Genomic DNA, 20,419 nt, shown 5'->3' on the forward strand with positions numbered 1-20,419 from the left:
GAGTCACTCCATCAACCTATTGGTTCCATGGAAGGAAGTTATTGTCTTGTAATTTGATAGACAATTTTGGACCAAAGTTGAGATTCAAGCTCGAATTAGAGACAGTAGAAGGAATTAACTGCGAAGTTGGAGGAAGGGGATCATTGTGGCAACTAGTGTGGGATCTGCCATGGTTGATAGGCAAGCAAGGTAGAGAAGAGAAGAAAGATGAAGTTACATTCCTAGCATAAGGGAAACATACATGACTATGACTAGAGTTCTACTTCTCTTAAAAGTGGCCTTTTAATTTTCATGGTTATTTTTCATGTTAATTTTTTTGGCCCGAAACCGTGATGCTCAGCTCAGCCCAGCCCTACTCTACACTCCACTTAATTAAAATTATATATCGTCCACAAAACTTGCAATGTAATATCATTTATTGGATACATTCTATCAGCATAGGACTAAGATAAGATAAGGAGATAAAGTTAACCCAAAAAATATTGTAGTCACGGATACTGAAAAATCTAGATATCAATTACAATGTTTTCATCTCTCAATTGTTGTTACCCCTTCATAGTTCATAGTGATACATTTTGCATTTTGCATTTTGAGGATAAATTTACCTATTCACTCTATTGATATCAATAACAGAAACTATGCTAAGGATACTTAAGAAAAACACAAATTTCTACTTCTCATATACTTAAATAAGCAAAGAGTATTTCACCTTCACTATTAGGTCATTTTCAGGTGTTGCATTGGCCTCAAATATAGGGCCCTAACATGCCTTATAATTTGAATGAATCAAGAAGCAATGAACATTATTAAGCTTATGAGCAACTGCACAATGAATGTAGTTTCTAGAAATCAAGAGGTAGATAAATATAAGAGAATATGATACAAATTTTTTAACATGACATGAAAAAAAACCTTAGGCTAGTAACAATAGCATAACAATAGTTGAAAATACAATAAAACCAGTCTCATTCAACTTCTTCAACCTCATCCAAAGCATAGTTATTTGTCGATACATTGGCGTAGTTCACTTTGTTGAATCGAACCACGACAGGGTAGCGAGTGTTGGGGTCCTACACAACAAAAACAAATCAGTCAAACAATATCTAAGTTACCAATGGATTATGTTAGAAAATTGAAATTGTGTTTGAGGTCACTGACTTGATCGACAGTCACAACAGAACCATATCCTTTGTACCAGTAGGACTCTTGCCTAAGAATCTTCACCTGTTGTATGCAATGAAAAAAATCATAAGCTAAACTTATTGCTACAAAGCTAGTTAACTTTAATAGTATTTCATAACAAACTTCTAAATAGTGCAATTCTATATCATCTACCTAAATATGATAGCCAATTCAGCTTGTATATTACTCACCTTAGCACCCCTCTTGGGGCCAATTGGTGGTGGCTTGGGCTTAGTAGCTGTGTCAGCAGCGGGAGAAGTGGCGGTAGGGGCTGCAGCATCGGGGGTATCTTCGGATGCCCTGACAACAAGTCTAGAACCAGCAATATTGTTGGATTTTATAGGAAACATCAACATGGTATTCCTGGAAGAGAGTGACGAGGTTGTGTTGTTGGCAGCAACGTTGAGGGACAAGACAAATCCACAAGCTGCTGATGCCATGCTACTGCTAGCCATGGATAACTCTCTGTGTGTGTTCCTCTAACGTTAGAAGTTGGAAAAAAAGGGAGAATTGGAGATTTTTGAGATGAGAGGAGGGTTTGAGTGAGTGAAGTGTGTTAGTTTGGTTGTTTATTTTGGAGGAGAATAATCTCATCCTCAGAAACTTTAGTGTCGATCGTTTCATCCACTAGGGTGATGACACTTGAGCACCATATCTTATTTCTTTGGATAATGTTGTCACAACTCTCAACTCATTAGTTTTATTATACAAAATCAATGGGTGGCTAGTCTTTCAGCAATGTAACACTAGTGTTTCCAAAGTTAAAAACACGTTTAATATATATATATATATATATATATATATATATATATATATATATTAGAATGCCATATTTATATGAGAATGTGAGAATGAAATTTAAAATAAATGGTGGAGATTATGTGAGAATTTTTTTTCTCTCTCTTACATCATAGAGAGAAAAAAAGATTCACACATAATTTATACAATTTATTTTAAAATTCAATGGTTCAGATTCATTCTCACATTCTCATATAAAAAAGGCATTCTCATATCATATGAGAATGTCATATTTATATGAGAAAGTGAGAATGAATTTGAACCACTAAATTTTAAAATAAATGGTGGAGATTATGTGAGAATCTTTTTTTTCTCTCTCTTACATCATTTATTTTAATAATGGAGGAGAGAGAAAAAAGATTCACACATAATTTATACCATTTATTTTAAAATTCAATGGTTCAGATTCATTTTCACATTTTCATATAAAAAAAGGTATTCTCATATGATATGCCATATATATATATATATATATATATATATATATATATATATATATATATATATATATATATATATATATATATATATATATATATATATATATATATATATATATATATATATATGTGAGATATTGGATCGAACTCTAGTATTGTCGAAGGGTAGCTTCTTGGTTCGACAGTTCGACAGAGTTAAGCATGAAGTCGAAGGATTGTTCACATGCTGGTGTCGAAGTGTGCATGCTGTAGTCGAAGATGGGTCTAGCATGCAGATGTCGAAGATGCTAGGGTTGTTAGCATGTTAAATTAGGTTTTAGTGTTTAAACCCTAATTTGTTAAGTTAGCTTGTTTATTAAGTTGGCTTGTGTAATGGGCCTTGCTGAAAAAGCCCATTAGTTAGTATGTTAGGTTTTATTATAAATAGCATACTAGTCTCTCATCATTGCTAAGCTACAAATCCTAATTTAGGGTGAGAGAGGTTATTTGTTATTCTTGTAAACTTGTAATCTTGTTTTAAGAGAAAGTGAAAGAATAGCAGTTATAACCAATTATTGTGTTCCTCTTCTTCCTTGTCCTTTATTCTTCCTTGTTTTATACTTTGTTCTTGGCATTGAATTCACAACAAATTGGTGCGGTGAGCGTGGAAAAGATGCCTTCAACAAAGTATGAGATTGAAAACTTCACCGGAGTGAATGATTTCGGTCTGTGGCGCTTGAAGATGAAAGCCCTACTGGTTCAGCAGGGTTGTTTGGAAGCGTTGAAGGGAGAGGCAGCCATGAATGCAGAATTGACGGCAGCGGAGAAGACGAATATGATCGAGAAAGCACACAGCGCAATTTTGTTGAGCCTTGGTGATAAGGTTCTCCGGCAGGTATCAAAGGAGACGACGGCATCAGGGTTATGGGTGAAACTTGAAAGTTTGTATATGACCAAATCGCTGGTAAATCGACTCTACCTGAAGCAAGCTTTGTATTCATTCAAGATGATTGAAGACAAAGTATTGGCTGAGCAGTTGGATATGTTCAACAAGCTGATTCTTGATCTTGAAAATATTGATGTGAAGATCGATGATGAAGATCAAGCGCTGTTACTATTGTGTTCTTTGCCTCGATCACATGCTCACTTCAAAGAAACTCTCTTGTATGGAAGGGAGTCACTGACGTTTGAAGAAGTTCAATCAGCCTTGTACTCTAAGGACTTGAATGAACGAAAGGAGCATAAACCTTCGACTGTTGGCGAAGGTTTGGCCGTTAAAGGAAAACTCTTACGAAAGGATGGTAAGTTCGACAAGAAGAAAGGCAAAAGCCAGTCGAAGACTTACAGTGGAGAAGCATCTGGCATTCGATGCTACCATTGTAAGAAGGAGGGTCACACAAGAAAGGTGTGCCCTGAACGCTTGAAATATCATGGAGGTAAGGATAATGGCAACGCTGCCATTGTTCAAGATGATTTCGAATCATCTGATGTTCTTGTGGTTTCAAGCAGTGACTCTAAGAAGGAGTGGATTATGGATTCAGGTTGCACTTGGCACATGACTCCAAACAAAGACTTGTTCGAGGAATTATGTGATCAAGATGGTGGATCAGTATTGCTGGGAAACAACAAGGCTTGCAAGATTGCAGGTGTTGGATCTGTGAGATTCAAGCTCCATGATGAGTCAATAAGGTTGTTGACTGAAGTCAGGTATGTTCCTGATTTGAAGAGAAATCTGCTTTCTCTTGGTGAATTCGACAAGAAAGGATATGTTTTCCAAGGAGAGAAAAGTATCCTAAGAGTCATGAAGGGTTCGAAGGAAGTCTTGAGAGGCGTGAAGAAACAAGGCTTGTATACCCTTGAGGCTGAAGTTGTAAGTGGTTCGACAAATGTTGCATCCACGAAACCTTTGTCGAAAACAGAAATCTGGCACATGAGATTGGGCCATGTCAGTGAAAGGGGTCTGGTCGAATTAGGGAAACAAAATCTGCTTGGTGGAGACAAAGTCGAAAAGCTGAAGTTTTGTGAACCCTGTGTACTTGGAAAATCTTGCAGAGTGAAGTTCAACAAAGGCAAACAAAGAACACATGGATCCCTTGATTACATCCATGCTGATCTTTGGGGGCCTGCAAGGTGTCCATCACATTCAGGAGCAAGGTATTTTCTATCCATAGTAGATGATTATTCCAGAAAATTATGGGTATTCATCCAGAAGACTAAGGATGAAACTTTTGAGAATTTCAAAAGTTGGAAGACTCTGGTTGAAAATCAGACTGGCAGAAAGGTCAAGAGGTTGAGAACCGACAATGGCCTTGAATTTTGCAATGAGGCATTCGACAGTTTTTGTGCTGCCTCTGGTATTGCAAGGCATAGAACTACTGCAGGTACTCCACAGCAAAATGGTTTGGCTGAAAGGTTTAATCGAACTATTTTGGAGAGAGTCAGATGCATGTTGACTAGTGCGGGGTTAAAGAAGGTGTTCTGGGCTGAGGCTGTTTCGACAGCAACATATCTGATAAACAGATGTCCTTCGACGGCGTTAGATATGAAGACACCTGAAGAAGTTTGGTCGGGACATCCACCAGATCTCGACAAACTGAGAGTATTTGGCTGCGTAGCCTATGCTCACATTAGGCAAGACAAGGTCGAACCTAGAGCTCTGAAATGCATGTTCATGGGATACCCTGATGGAGTCAAAGCTTATAGGCTATGGTGCCTAGAGCCAGGTCACAGGAGGTGTATCACCAGTCGAGATGTAGTTTTCAATGAAGTTGAAATGGCTTTTAAGAAAACTGATGATGTTGGTCGAAGTACAGAAACATCTGACGAAGAGCTGGAACAGGTAGAGATTCCTGTTGAGGTGGAGCATGTTGATGCTGAATTGCATATCCCAGATGAAGTCGAAGAAGAAGCAGAAGATGCTGAAGTTGAGGAAACTGACGATGACTACCTATTGTCGAGAGATAGGTCGAGAAGAGTCATCAAGCCACCTCAGAGACTTGGATATGCAGATCTTATAGCTTATGCCTTAATCTCTGCAAGTGAGGTTCTAGACGAAGAACCTAGAGACTATAAGGAAGTTATGAGGAGTCGAAATAAGACTGAATGGCTGAAGGCCATGGATGATGAGATGAAATCTCTTCATGATAATCATACTTGGGAACTGATCAAGAAACCTGTTGGGGCAAGGTTAGTCAGCTGTAAATGGATTTTCAAAGTTAAGGAAGGAATTGAAGGAGTGACGTCGAAAAGATACAAGGCAAGGTTAGTTGCAAGGGGTTTCACTCAGAAAGAAGGTGTCGACTTCAATGATGTGTTTTCTCCTGTTGTGAAGCATAGGTCCATTCGAATGTTGCTTGCCATGGTGGCACAGTTCGATCTTGAACTGGAACAGATGGATGTGAAGACTGCGTTCTTGTATGGTGATCTAGATGAAACGATCCTGATGAGGCAACCTGAAGGGTATGTCGAAAAGGGGAAGGAAGATTATGTGTGCAAGTTAAAGAGATCTTTGTATGGGCTGAAACAATCTCCTCGACAGTGGAATAGGAGATTCGACAAGTTCATGGCACGCATAAGTTTCATTAGAAGTCAGTTCGACCACTGCGTTTACTTCAGATTTCGACCTGGTAATTCATTTGTTATTTTGTTGCTTTATGTGGATGATATTCTCATAGCAAGCAACAATGTTGAAGATGTGATGAGGGTGAAGGCTGAACTCAATAAGGAGTTCGATATGAAGGATCTGGGAGCTGCTTCCAGGATTCTTGGAATTGACATTCGAAGAGATAGAAAGAAGTCGAAGTTATGTCTATCTCAAGAGGCATATCTACGGAAGATTCTTGAAAAGTTTGGTATGTCGAATTCGAAGCCAGTTGTGACTCCAACAAACCCTCAATTCAAGCTGAGTATTGATCAGTGTCCCAGTACTGATGTCGAAAGAGCCTATATGAATAGCATCCCATATGCTAATATAGTTGGTTCTTTGATGTATGCTATGGTTTGTACTAGACCCGACATAGCTTACGCAGTCAGTCTTGTAAGCAGGTACATGGCGAATCCTGGAAAGGCTCACTGGCAAGCATTGAAGTGGATTTTAAGGTACATAAATGGGTCTCTGAATAGAGTCCTAATTTATGGTGGAGCCTTGGGTGAAAATAGTAAAGCAGTAATAGAAGGATATGTCGACTCTGATTATGCAGGTTGTATGGATTCCAGACAATCTATTTCTGGATATGTTTTCACTATGTTTGGCACTGCAATTAGTTGGAAAGCAACACTTCAGAAGGTTGTTGCTCTATCAACCACTGAAGCGGAGTATATTGCCCTAACTGAAGCTGTGAAAGAAGCATTGTGGCTTGAAGGTTTTGCGAAGGAGCTGAAACTTCAAGGTCGAGGTATCACTGTTAAATGTGATAGTCAAAGTGCAATACACCTGTCGAAGAATTCAGCCTATCATGAGCGAACTAAGCACATTGATGTGAGGCTGCATTTCGTCAGAGGAGTAATCGAGCGTGGAGAAGTCCAAGTGCTGAAGGTTTCGACTGAAGACAATGCTGCTGATATGATCACCAAGACATTGCCGAGTTGCAAGTTTTTCCACTGTATGCAGTTGATAAAGCTGCATGAAGAAAGCTAGTTTGTTCCTTGACGTTGTAGAGTTAGGTCCAAGGTGGAGATTTGTGAGATATTGGATCGAACTCTAGTATTGTCGAAGGGTAGCTTCTTGGTTCGACAGTTCGACAGAGTTAAGCATGAAGTCGAAGGATTGTTCACATGCTGGTGTCGAAGTGTGCATGCTGTAGTCGAAGATGGGTCTAGCATGCAGATGTCGAAGATGCTAGGGTTGTTAGCATGTTAAATTAGGTTTTAGTGTTTAAACCCTAATTTGTTAAGTTAGCTTGTTTATTAAGTTGGCTTGTGTAATGGGCCTTGCTGAAAAAGCCCATTAGTTAGTATGTTAGGTTTTATTATAAATAGCATACTAGTCTCTCATCATTGCTAAGCTACAAATCCTAATTTAGGGTGAGAGAGGTTATTTGTTATTCTTGTAAACTTGTAATCTTGTTTTAAGAGAAAGTGAAAGAATAGCAGTTATAACCAATTATTGTGTTCCTCTTCTTCCTTGTCCTTTATTCTTCCTTGTTTTATACTTTGTTCTTGGCATTGAATTCACAACAATATATATATATATATATATATATATATATATATATATATATATATATATATATATATATTAAAAGGCTATTATATATATTCAGTAATCTAAGACATCGTTAGTGACAACAATCATATAAAAGATCTTATAGTCTTTGATTAGTGAGTCTTTAGCTTAAATTCCATATGTATATGTTCTAATTTCAACAATAATAACTTATGAGTCAATGAATTTTTTTAAATCTATTGATGAAACACTATATGAATGTCTTACGATACAATATAACTTGAGTGATCTTTCAAAGTCTTATATTGAATTGTAAGTGAATGACTATCGAAGTCTATCCGACATTTAAAATATCAAAGTTGAACATATTAATGATCTCTCCATTATCGTATCTCTTAATTGCGAGCACAAACTTTTTTGTTCTCCATAACAAATCTTCATGGTTGTCCTTTTTTATCTTCGACAATTCAATATTAATTTCCATATACATATAAGAAAAACCATATAAAAAATTCTTACAGTCAAAATATAAGAAAGTACTCAATTTTAAAATTTCCAAATTGTTTAAGATGTTTATAATTGAGACATAATAGTAGTAACTAACATATCCAAAATATTATTGTATTTCAAGTTGAATTTACTTTCAACCTTATTATTGTTTATGATACAAGTAAGATTATTGTATCCAAAATATTATTGTTTATGATACAAGTCTTTTGTGATTTTCAAAGGCTACCTTAAGAATAATCTCTAATAACTAAAATAACTTAATACAAAAGAGGTATTTCCGAGATCATTCATCGCTAAATTTTTATTTTTCGCTTAATACAATAAAATTGACGTGTTATATAAGATACAAAATCTTACTTCCATTGACTTTATATTACCCACAATTTTCTCTCTTATCCATCTCAAAACTAAATGAGACAACTAACTTTAAAATACTCATCTTAAAATCAAATAAGACAATTAACATTATAATATTCATCTCAAAATCAAATGAGACAATTAACTTATGAGAGTATATGGTATCACTAAAGAGATAGCTTTATTAACTCAAATGAATTTTGTCATTTTGCAAACTATTTACTTTTTTTATCTATTGACACAACATTTCTCACTGCTGCACCATATTATTTCATTAGTATTTTTCCATATTTTTATTTTTGATTTTATTATTTTTCTTGATTTTTGCTTTATTAGCTTTGTTTTAATTGGTTAAAAATTATTTTCCGACTTTCAAAAATTATGAAAAAAGTTGTCAATGCTTGTTGACTTGTGTTTGACCTATAGTTAATTTTTGAGAATTTTGGTTTGATGTTATGATACCATTTATGTATTTCATCACAAATTTTCCATTAATTAATCATTTTTGGTCATTTTTAAATAATTTTAAGTTTCTGAAAATTATGAAACCTTTTTCTAAAAATCATAAATAAATTTTCTGACTTTATTATGGTCTTGTGAGAAATTTATTTGGTGTTATGATATTTCTTAAGTGTTTCATCAATATTTTCTTATTTTAAATCCTTTTTTAAATTTTTTTTATGTGTTTTAATTAATATTTTGATTTCTTATTATTGGTTCCGAATTTGTGAAGATTTGAAGATATTTTGATTTAACTTCATTAATATCATTGGATCTAGGATGTTGATAGGTTTGAAAGAACCAAATCCATAATATTAGATGAATGATATTAATGATAGTCTAAGTCTTTGTTTTTTTGGTTATGGCACTTCTCTCCCTTCATCTCTCTTTCTTTTTTATTAGTGGGTGTAAGTCTTGTTTGACTTCATTGTATAGAGGTTTTGATTCTATCAATCCTCTGATGAATCATCAAGATGATACTCCATAAAAATCAAAAGAAATTCATCTAGTTACTTTTTCTATATCCCTTCCTCTTCATCTAAATCCCATTCTTTTTATTTTACATGTGTTGCAAGTTTTAGGAGGATGATCTTCTATATCATTTCTCTAACTTGTTCTTAAACACATAAACTGTTATTGACTGGCCTCGTTGTAGAGTGACTTCTATATAAGTTACTTGGCGATTGCTTAACATAGTGCTACATTTTGTCCCTTAAGAAAAAAGATCAATTGGCAAATATTGTATGACAATTGGTTCAAGACTTTTGAAAACATATTGTGTAGAGGTTTTGATTCTATCAATCTTCTGATGATTTTTCATTAAATTTGAACCCAAGTTCATTAATCACTCACCATTGATCACTAATTACTAATCATTGACAATTAACAACTAACTTTACTTTATGCTCTTTATTACCTGCCATTTATTTTTATGCTTTATGCTTTATCATTTATCATTCATCATCATGTTTATGTTTATGCAATTTTTCCTTTGTCAACTTGGACACATGTTTATGCTTATGCTCTTTTTCTTTTGTCCACTTGGACCATACTTTACTTTTATGCTTAAAATATTAATAATCAACTTGAATTATAAAAGACTTAATGTGGATTTGGACTTTGGTTACGTTAGGATGGACCTATGGACTTAGAATTAGGATTTTGACCCTAGCATTTTGGAGTTTCATCTGAGTTCTTGATATTTTGATTGTATTGTGTTTGTTTGTCTGGAAGTCCTTGGAGTTTACTCCAAGGCATTGAGTTATTTCTCTTTGTGCCTGCATGTGATTCTTTGAAAGTCCTTGATGGTTAATTCCAAGGCATTGTGATAAGGAATTTATCTGAACGCAGTTGTCACTCTGCCCAATTTTTGTCTCAAGTTCTCGTGGTGTATTTCCAAGGCTTTGTGCAAGATTGTACATGAAGATATCAAGTTCATATGCATCCCTAGATGGTATTGTGTTTGCTTGGTTATGATAGTCCAAAGGATGGGAAATCTACATTGACTCTTATGTAGAGTGTTGGCTTCTTGTTTGGTTAGATTGTTCTTATCCTTAGATTTTATTTTATGCCTTAGGATAGTCCCTTCATCTCCTTCACCCTTCTTAAATTTTCAAAATCTTCTCCCTTTTTCTAAAACCTTCTTATGTTTGCAAACTCTTCTTTTAAAAACCTTTCTTTAAAAAATATCTTTTGCTCTTAGTGGATTTTCTTTCAAAGTTTAGACATGACTAATTATTGTGGTGAGATGTAAAACCCCAAAGTCTTGATATTGATTGATATAATAGAACCTTTTCCACTTGAAGGAGTTAGTGGCATACTTGTTGATTTTATCCAAGTTGAAGCCTTTTTTTTAATTTATGATGCAAAGGATCCATTTGTTCTCATGTTCAAGATAATTGGCTGAGTATTCTCTTCTGTGACAATAAAATGTATATACAGTTTTAAAAAAAATTTCCCTTTTAAGTGGAACTACATTTGCTCTGACTTCTCTATTGCACTGAGGAGGTATGTAGGCACAATATGTAACGTCTTGCCGAGCATAATTTTAAAATCAAACAAAACTCTTTTTTTTTGCACACAATTCTCTTTTACACAAATTTTCAAAAAGGTTCACATGGAGTACCACAAATATGAGGGGTGCTAACACCTTCTTCTTGTATAACCAACACCCGTACCCAAATCTCTCTTTTGTTGTTTTTATTTTAAAATTTCCTTTGGGTTTATTTCGCTCTTTTCCCATTTCCTTTGGAAACAATAAAGCGCGGTGGCAACTTTCACTGAAATAATGAGTCAAATCAATCCAATGACTTTGATCTCAATTTTTCCCCGCTACATACTCGACTGAGGTTTATTTGACTAGGGAATTTTATTTGTTTTGTACTAAGCCCAAAATTGAGGCTGACTCTAGAGGGGATTATATTTCTGTCTCATACAAAGCTTGAGATTGAGGGTGACTTAATTGAGGATGGATTTGGTATGAGTATTGAGATTTTCCATGTCTCTTATTCCTGGGGAATGACTCAATGTACTGGAGATTAAGAGAGAGTCCTAAATACTTTAATGACCCTTTCCTTCTCTCTCCTCGTGTAATTATAGTTTTGTTTTGCATTTTGTGGATCTTGTAGTATGTAGGGCTATGTAGCATGTATGGAATAGCCTAATTATTATATCACATTAGTTGAGCTGATAAATAATGGCAGTAGGTGATCATTTATAAGTAATCGAAGCCCAGTTGATTATAGAAACAGTAAGTTACATGGATAATACCACAACAGAAATATTTGTTTTATGAAGTAGAAATTGTAGTAGTAGTAGTAGAATAATTTAGTAGTAGCAACTGTAATAGAATAATAGAAGCTAGCAGCAAAACTAGTCTATAGCAGAGAAGTATTTTGTAACAGGAATTGCATATAGTAGAAGAAATTAGCAGATAGTAGAAAATAATATAATTGCATAAATCAGTTTTTAGTAGCAAATTGGGATTTGATGTCAGATTTGGTTGCTAATAATTAGACAAAGGGAAATAACAGTGCCAGTAATTTTAGTAGAACTGATATATAACAGAGGTGAAGTATTTTGGGGACAGGGTGGAATTTGATTAGTATTATGTTTAGTAGCCAAAGAATAATTAACCAGTAGTAATGATGGAATAATGAAACATTATCGAAATTAGTCGAATCGGTAGAATTGAGCGGTATAAGTAATTAACTAGATTAGTTGGGATCTGTCAGGATAGTTCGTATATTTTAGTAGGTATTCGCGATTGGCTTTGTTGGTGGTATTGGTGTCAATTAAGTTGGTTTGCAGGTGTCATACCCCAAAATTTTCCCATACCATTTCTCTTGTTCAAATTCAAATCAAGGTACAAAGCTCAAAGACACCCTCTCCTAAACAAGGCTCAAAGATTTAGGGTTTTGTTGTTCTGAAGGAAAATCAATGAACCAAAGGCTCCAAAGCATCCCATATGGTCTATGATACCCCACATTATCTCCATGACAAATTTCAGGTCTCAATTCAAAAGATTGATCTCTCAATTGCTCAGAAAGTCAACAGTCGACTGGGTTGACCTAAAAGTCAACTGTGGTCAAAGTATAGTCAAAACTCCTGATTTTTTGTCAACATCCTTATTATGAAGTATCATTCACCATTTGATCAAGAATTGATCATGGTTCATCAAGGGAAGATCAGAAATCAACAATTCCAAAAGTTTCTAAATTAGGATTTTCATAGGAGAAAGTCAACTGAACTTTGACCAGCCATAACTCCTACATGGAACATCAGAAGTTTTCCATCCAAAGCTCATTTTGAAGGAAATTGGATTCTCTACAATTTTGTCTCTCACATGCCAAGTCTAAAAATGCTTCATTTGAGAGATATGGATCAAAACATTATAGGTCCTTTTCAAAAGTCAACCAAAAGTCATCTTTTTCAAAAGAGCACACAAGGAGCATGGAAAATTATTTTGATATGAGACCAAAAACACTGGTTAGAGGACTCTTCAAGGTTTCTAAAAAGACCTAGAACTCTTCCATACCTAAAAAATTAAGGGAGATAGGCCTTGTCAAAGTTGGACAAATTTGAGAGGGAAAATGTGAAATAAAAGGCCTCAAATTGATTTCTTTTGCAAAGGAGCCCAAGTTTTTATGGCCCAATCTTGCTCCCCAAGTCATCTAGAAGATCCAAGACCAATGCCACGAATTACTAACAATTATTTGATTTTTATTGAATTTCTATTCATTAAAAATATAATTTAAATCAAGTAAATCAAGGAAATTTGAAAAGATTTGATTTAATTATATTTTTCAATCAATTCAATCATCAATAATGTCCTATAATTATATAAAATTCGTGCAAAAGAGAATGGGAGTGATTGAAACAATCTTGGCCATAATTAGAAAGAAAATATCAAAATCCATATTCAATTTCAATCAAATTTCAATCTTGGATTCTAGGGAGATTTGACACAAGTTTGTTACCCTAATACAACCTCTATAAGTACACAAACAAATCCAGATGCAAGGTTTCACGTTTTGCAGGCTCAAGAACACTAAGCTAGTTTCCAAAAAACTCAAGAATTTTTGGAATTCGGTTTCGAGTTTAGAGGGAAATTCAAGAAGGTTTGGAGACTCCAATACGATCCTTGAATGTTTTTGAAGCTTTTGGGATACACACACGCGAACAACACCTCCAAATAATCCTCCAATCGCCCGAGGTAAGTCGTTATCCTTTTTGGTTCGATTCCATTCAATCATGCATCATTCTGAGAATTAGTTTCCATAATTTTGTTTGTTATGATGTTTTGATCGTTTCTGGAAGAGTAATTGCGTTTATATGATTGTATGAGGAATCTGCCATGAATGGGGTTTGAGACCTCAAATTAGGGCTTTTTGTTTTAGGGAAAATTATAAGCAATTGCAGGTACCATTGTGATCGTGAGGATGAGACGATCTCATTCATCATGTCGCGAAGCATTTCCATGGTGGTTTGACTGTATTCGTAAGAGGGGGTTTGTAGTGACGCTTTCAAACCGTCACTAAAAGTCTTTATCAGACTTTAGACGACTGAGCAAGGTCAGGGGCGACCTCGTGGCACGTCCTCATTGGTTGGTACGCGCGCGCAGCTTTGGTTTTCAAATCCAGGGATCCTGTGCTTCAAGATGCACGCTCTTGTGGTACGCCCTTAACACGCATCCCTCCGATCTCATTAATCCCAGATCCGACGTCCTTCAAGGCGCAAGTCCATCATACATCTCCAGGGATGCGCCACATACAATCAAAAGCTAAGAATTTTCTAATTTTTTTTCTTTTTTATTACATAACCCTTTTTATTATTATCAATACATATATATATATATATATATATATATATATATATATATATATATATATATATATATATATAAAATATAAAAATTCTTTTTCTTACAAAATTATAAAAGACTCTTTTTTTTCTTAACTTTTTTTTTATTTTTATTTTCAATTACCGATTATTCGATTTATTTTATTTGTTATAAAATAATTCAAAAATTGTTTAAATTGCTTTAAATTAATAAATTAATTTTGAATAATCAACTAAAAATATGTTTTGACATTTTAAAATCCACATTTTATTTTGATTGATTTAATTAATTAGGTTGAAAAACCAATAATTAATTAAATCTGATTTTCTTCTTATTATTTAATTTCTGCCCAATTTAATGTTTGCGAGAATTAACTGTACACTAAAAAATATTTTTTGTGCATTCCTTTTTCAGGGTAATTATCAGATGACTCTCGATTACGCGCCACGCCTTTTACAAAGCTAAGTCTTGACTTTATTTTCCTGTAAATATTTATTTGCATTATAAAATTGTTATTAAGGTTAAAATCTCGAAAGTCAATGGACTCTTATGCACTCACGTATTTTGCCTATTTTTGTCCATTTTTCAGGGTTAACCTCGAGGCTACCTCCGACTACCAACCATATCAGATCAAAGCTATGTCTCGATTCAACTTCTTTTATTTTGCCTTTAAGTTAATTTAATTATTCTTCCTTTTTATTTATGTTTTACCTTTTTGGCAAATGAATTGTCCATATACTCACCCCTTCGTATTTGTTTTCTCTTTTCCCAAATTTCAGCGTTGGCCAATGATCAGTGCATTTTGATGCACAATCCTTTATGTTTGTACTTAGGCATTTCTATGGTTTGGTTTATTTATTTTTCTATTTTATTATGTTTTTATATTTTAATTTATTCTTATTGTTATTTGATTTTCGTATTTAATTTTCAGCTTTAGCAGTCTGCACGGAAACAATCATAACTGGAGTTCCAGGAGTCCGATTGAGGCGTTCTACTAATCGACGGAAAGCTAAGAGAAAGAGCTACAATTCTTATGTTGGAGTCGAAGTCAGAATCGGACTTTAGAAGGGCCAGAAAATTCGTTGAAGTTGCAGCACTAGTTTTAGTTAAGTTTCGGGTCAATTAGTTTTGGGCCTGGGTCGTATGTTTGACCCAGTTGGATTGTAAAACGGGTCGTGCTATTGTCCCTTAGGTTAGCAGCCGCGGTACTGTTCATCCCCATCACTATTCACGAAATTTTCCAAGCTTTTGTACGATCGTGTAATGGAGAACTAATCCTAAGGGCTAATCTGCCGAATTCGAATTCCACAAAACTTTGAGGTTATTATTACTTTCAATTTAATTCAGTTCCTTTCCAATTTGTTATATGATTTCGTTTGCTTAATTCGTTCTTATAGAATATATTGGATTTAATTCGATTGGTGCATGTTCCTTACTTTAATCGCGTTTAAACTTAGCTTATTCGTTAATTCACGCTATCGATAACCGTTTGCTTAATTCGGTGAACCGTTTGCTTAATTCGGTGATTAGGAACATAACTCGTGTAGTATTGTCGACGCTTGTTTCATCAATATTGCAATCGAATAGGAATTGGTACCGCTTAGGGAATTGAAATTGTAATAATCAATGATAAGTTGGAAGTAGAACCGGTAGATTAACCTGTTATAATCACTTATTTTAAAACAACTTATTTTCAGAATCACTTTTGATAATCATTTTTTCGACCAAACCAAACCCCCCTAAATCGATTTAGCTTTTAGTTAATAAAAATCAAGAATCCTTTTGAGAACGATATTTCGAGTCAACTGTCGTTGTACTGCTTTTATACTAAACAACTCGTTTTTGACCCGCGCGCGACAGCGGATCAAATTGGTGCCGTTGCCTGGGATTCTTGTGAATATTAACTGATATTAGAGTCTTAGGTGTAGTGTTTGTGCGTTTTGGCCATAACGCCTCTAGAGTCGAAAAATCGGTTTTTGGGAAAATTTCACCGTTTCAAAAATCTGTCCCGACAGTTAGGTGTGAAAAAATTCCCCAATCAAAAGTCACCTACTACAAAGTAGTTACGTGACAAATTTTTCAAATCGCGAAAAAAGCCTTTTTACTATTTTTAATGATTTATTTTCTGTTTTCATAGAGTCAAAAAATTCCGAAAAAATATCAAAATTTTATTTTTACGTCATTAGATTATTTTCGGTGTCAGTTTATTTTTTTTGAATTGTTTTTAATCGATTTGCTTCATTGTGTTGTTTTAGGGACATAGTTGGCATTTTCACGATTGTTGCTGCATTGTTGTGCACTAGTCCTGGCTACTAGGTCTTCATGTCCTGAACTTGTTGCTTTTGATCCTGAGGTAGAGAGAACCTTGCACACACTTCGTAGAGCAGGCCAGGCTAGCAATAGTTCACCTTCACCGACCATAGTTGAGTCTGATTCTGAGTCTGATTATTTGCATAATTTGTTTGATTCTGACTCTGAAATTGCTTTTGAAATGGCTGAAAATATAACTCTAAGGCAACTTGCAGCCTCTGATGTGAATTATAATGGCTTGTGTATTGAATATGATGCTGTTGCTATTCCTTTTGAATTAAAATCGGGTTTAATACACTTGTTGCCAAAGTTTAATGGTCTTGCAGGTGAGGATCCACACAAACATTTGAAGGAATTCCAGGTGGTGTGTTCTACACCATTGAAGCCTGAAGGAATCACTGAAGATCATATCAAACTTCGTGCTTTTCCTTTTTCTTTGCAGGGTGCAGCGAAGGACTGGATATATGATCTCGAACCAAATTCAATCACAAGCTGGAATGCTCTGAAGAGAGTGTTCTTGGAGCGATATTTTCCTGCATCTAGAGCTGCTTCAATCTGAAAAGAGATTTGTGGTATTAGACAAGATAACGAGTCATTAGCCGAATACTGGGATAGGTTCAAGAAGTTGGTTTCAAGCTGTCCTCAACATCAGATTACCGAGCAACTTCTCATTCAGTACTTTTACGAGGGGTTGTTACCTATGGATAGAAACATTCTTGATGCTGCTAGTGGTGGAGCACTTGTTGACAAAACTCCAGCTGCTGCCAGGGCCCTCATTGAAAATATGTCCTTAAATTCCCAGCAGTTCACCACTCGAACCAATTCTGTCCAGACCAAAGGTGTACATCAAATTCAAGGTTCCTCGAACAGAGCTTTAGAAACCAGAATTGATGAGCTGACCGCTTTAGTCAAACAACTTGCAGTAGCGAAACCTCAAACAACAACTGTATGTGGCATTTGTACAGCTCATGATCATCCCACTGATACTTGTCCTCTTCTGAAAGATGATACTGTTACCGAGCTGCCTCAAGCTTATGCAGCCAACCTTTACAACGAGAACAGGTACAACAATACCCCTGACTTGTCCACCAACAAATATCACCCTAATTGGAGGAATCATCCCAACCTTCGATATGGAAATCAGCAGCCCTCACAACAACAACTCACCGTTCCATTACCCCAGCCACATCACACCCCTCCTGCTACTACTTCCAGACCATCCTTGGAAGATCTTGTTAAGCAAATGGCCGTGAACAACCTTCAGTTTCAACAAAGAACCGACACTAGCATTCAGACCTTGACCACACAGATGGGACAACTTGCTACTCAAATAAATAATATGCAAGCTCAAGGTTCGAACCAACTTCCAGCACAAACTGTTGTCAATCCGAATGGTAATGCTAATGTGAGTGCTATTTCTTTGCGATCCTGAAAAGAATAAAAAATTCATTGAGGTAACTTCTGAACTTTCTCCATCTGAACCTTCCCCTGCTGCACTTTCTTCTCCTTCTTCTGTTATGGTCGAAACTGAAAAAATTAAAGAAAAGGAGTATGTGCCACCAGTCCCTTTCCCACATAGAGTTCTGAAAAATAAAAGAATTGAGGAAGGAGACAAAGAAAAAGAAATTCTGGATATGTTCAGAAAAGTAGCGGTAAACATTCCGCTTCTTGATGTGATTAAGCAAGTTCCAAGGTATGCAAAGTTTCTGAAGGATCTGTGTACAAACAAGAGAAAAATGAAAGGAAGTGACAGAGTCAACTTGGGAAGAAGCATCTCTGCTTTCATTCAGTCCGAACAAAGTGTTTCGGCCATCTCTCAGGTCTTGCCACAAAAGTGCAAGGACCCGGGAACTTTTACTATTCCTTGTACCATCGGGGATAAGAAATTTGATAATTGTTTGCTTGATTTAGGAGCGGGCATTAATGTTATGCCTACTTCTATTTATAATAACCTTTGCCTTGGTCCCATGCAGTATACAGGTTTAATCGTTCAACTGGCGAACAGGAGCAATGCACATCCCACCGGCATAGTGGAAGACGTCCTCGTTCAAGTTAACGATTTAGTTTTTCCTGCAGATTTTTACATTCTGGACATGGAAGGAGAAACTAAGTCAAGCAGAGCTCCCATCATCTTAGGCAGACCGTTCATGAAAACGGCGAAGACAAAAGTTGATGTTGATGATGGAACCATGTCCATGGAATTTGGTGACATCGTCGCAAAATTTAATATCTTCGATGCCATGAAACACCCTGTGGAGGAGCATTCGGTTTTTAACATTGAGTTGATTTCTGAACTAGTTGATGAGAGTTGTTCTGAATTATTTGCACTTGATTTTCCATCTCTCTCTGATTTTGATGATAATTATTCATGTCCTGACTGCACTGACACTAACGTTTGTGTCCTTTGTGCTGAGATTGATGCTTCCTTGCAGCCTGATACATTTCCTACAGGTGAAGTTGTTACCGATGAGGTTGTTTTTGTCGTCGATGCTCTTGACATCCCGGCTGCCCCAAGCCTTCCATCCATCATTCAGCCCCCGTCCTTAGAGCTAAAAGAGCTCCCTGGGAACCTGAAATATGCTTACTTGGAGCATAATGAAAAACTTCCTGTTATTATCTCTTCTAACCTTGATTTCAATCAAGAAGACAAACTTTTGAAGGTATTGAAGAGGCACAAGAAAGCAATCGGGTGGACATTAGCCGACCTTCCAGGTATTAGTCCTTCGATGTGCATGCACAGGATTTTACTTGAGGATGGAGCGAAAACAGTAAGGCAGCCCCAAAGGAGGCTTAATCCTTTGATTCTTGATGTTGTAAAGAAAGAGGTAACCAAACTCTTGCAAGCAGGTATCATTTATCCTATCTCTGACAGTAAATGGGTAAGTCCAGTGCAGGTTGTACCTAAGAAATCTGGACTCACAGTGGTAAAAAATGAAAAGAATGAACTTGTTCCCACTAGAGTCCAGAACAGCTGGAGAGTTTGTATTGATTACAGGAGACTGAACCAGGCTACTAGAAAGGATCACTTTCCTTTGCCGTTCATTGACCAGATGCTTGAACGGCTAGCTAGTAAATCACATTATTGTTTTCTTGATGGTTTTTCAGGTTACTTTCAGATTCATATTGCACCTGAAGATCAAGAAAAGACCACTTTCACGTGCCCATTCGGTACATTTTCTTACAGGAAGATGCCTTTTGGCCTTTGCAATGCTCCTGGCACTTTCCAATGATGCATGATGAGTATTTTCTCTGATTTTATTGAAAATTGCATGGAAGTGTTTATGGATGACTTTACTGTCTATGGTTCTTCTTTTGATGCATGCTTGAACAGTTTAAGCTTGATTTTAGAAAGATGCATCAAAACTAACCTTGTGTTGAATTATGAAAAGTGTCATTTTATGGTTGAGCAGGGAATTGTTCTTGGTCACATTATTTCTGAAAAAGGAATTTCTGTTGACCCTGCTAAGATTGATGTGATTTCTACACTGCCTTACCCTTCTTGCATTCGCGAGATTCGTTCTTTTCTTAGTCATGTAGGTTTTTACAGGCGTTTCATCAAGGATTTCAGCAAGATAGCTCTTCCGCTGTCGAACTTGTTGAAGAATGACGTCACTTTCGAGTTTGATGACAAATGCAAACAAGCGTTTGACTTCTTGAAGAAAGCATTGACCTCCGCTCCCATCATTCAGCCCCCTGACTGGACACTTCCTTTTGAGCTTATGTGTGATGCTTCGAATTATGTTGTTGGGGCTGTCCTTGCACAAAGGGTTGATAAGGCTACCCGTGTTATTTACTATGCTTCTAGGACTTTAGATTCTGCACAGTCAAATTACACTA

At 35.9% G+C, this 20,419-nt stretch overlaps 1 protein-coding gene across 1 annotated transcript; it reads right to left on the bottom strand.

Annotated features, from left to right (window-relative positions):
* Positions 1-836: 836 nt before the first annotated feature.
* Positions 837-1,752, bottom strand: LOC131644515 (photosystem I reaction center subunit IV B, chloroplastic-like). The gene is made up of 3 exons (XM_058915034.1): positions 1,374-1,752; positions 1,159-1,224; positions 837-1,070 (listed from the first exon to the last, which is right to left on the bottom strand). The coding sequence occupies exons 1-3, from the start codon at positions 1,635-1,637 to the stop codon at positions 966-968; spliced, it is 435 nt and encodes a 144-aa protein (XP_058771017.1). The 5' UTR covers positions 1,638-1,752; the 3' UTR covers positions 837-965.
* Between the last annotated feature and the right edge of the window lie 18,667 nt (positions 1,753-20,419).

Source organism: Vicia villosa, linkage group LG1 (genome assembly GCF_029867415.1).
Source record: "Vicia villosa cultivar HV-30 ecotype Madison, WI linkage group LG1, Vvil1.0, whole genome shotgun sequence".
Lineage (NCBI taxonomy): Eukaryota > Viridiplantae > Streptophyta > Magnoliopsida > Fabales > Fabaceae > Vicia > Vicia villosa.

Excerpts from the sequence above, each read along its gene's own strand:
- LOC131644515 (XM_058915034.1), bottom strand. The coding sequence starts at position 1,637 with ATGGCTAGCAGTAGCATGGCATCAGCAGCTTGTGGATTTGTCTTGTCC. Across the intron at positions 1,225-1,373 it reads GCCCCAAGAGGGGTGCTAAG|GTGAAGATTCTTAGGCAAGA; the intron begins GTGAGTAATATA and ends TGCATACAACAG. Across the intron at positions 1,071-1,158 it reads CTGTTGTGACTGTCGATCAA|GACCCCAACACTCGCTACCC; the intron begins GTCAGTGACCTC and ends TTTGTTGTGTAG.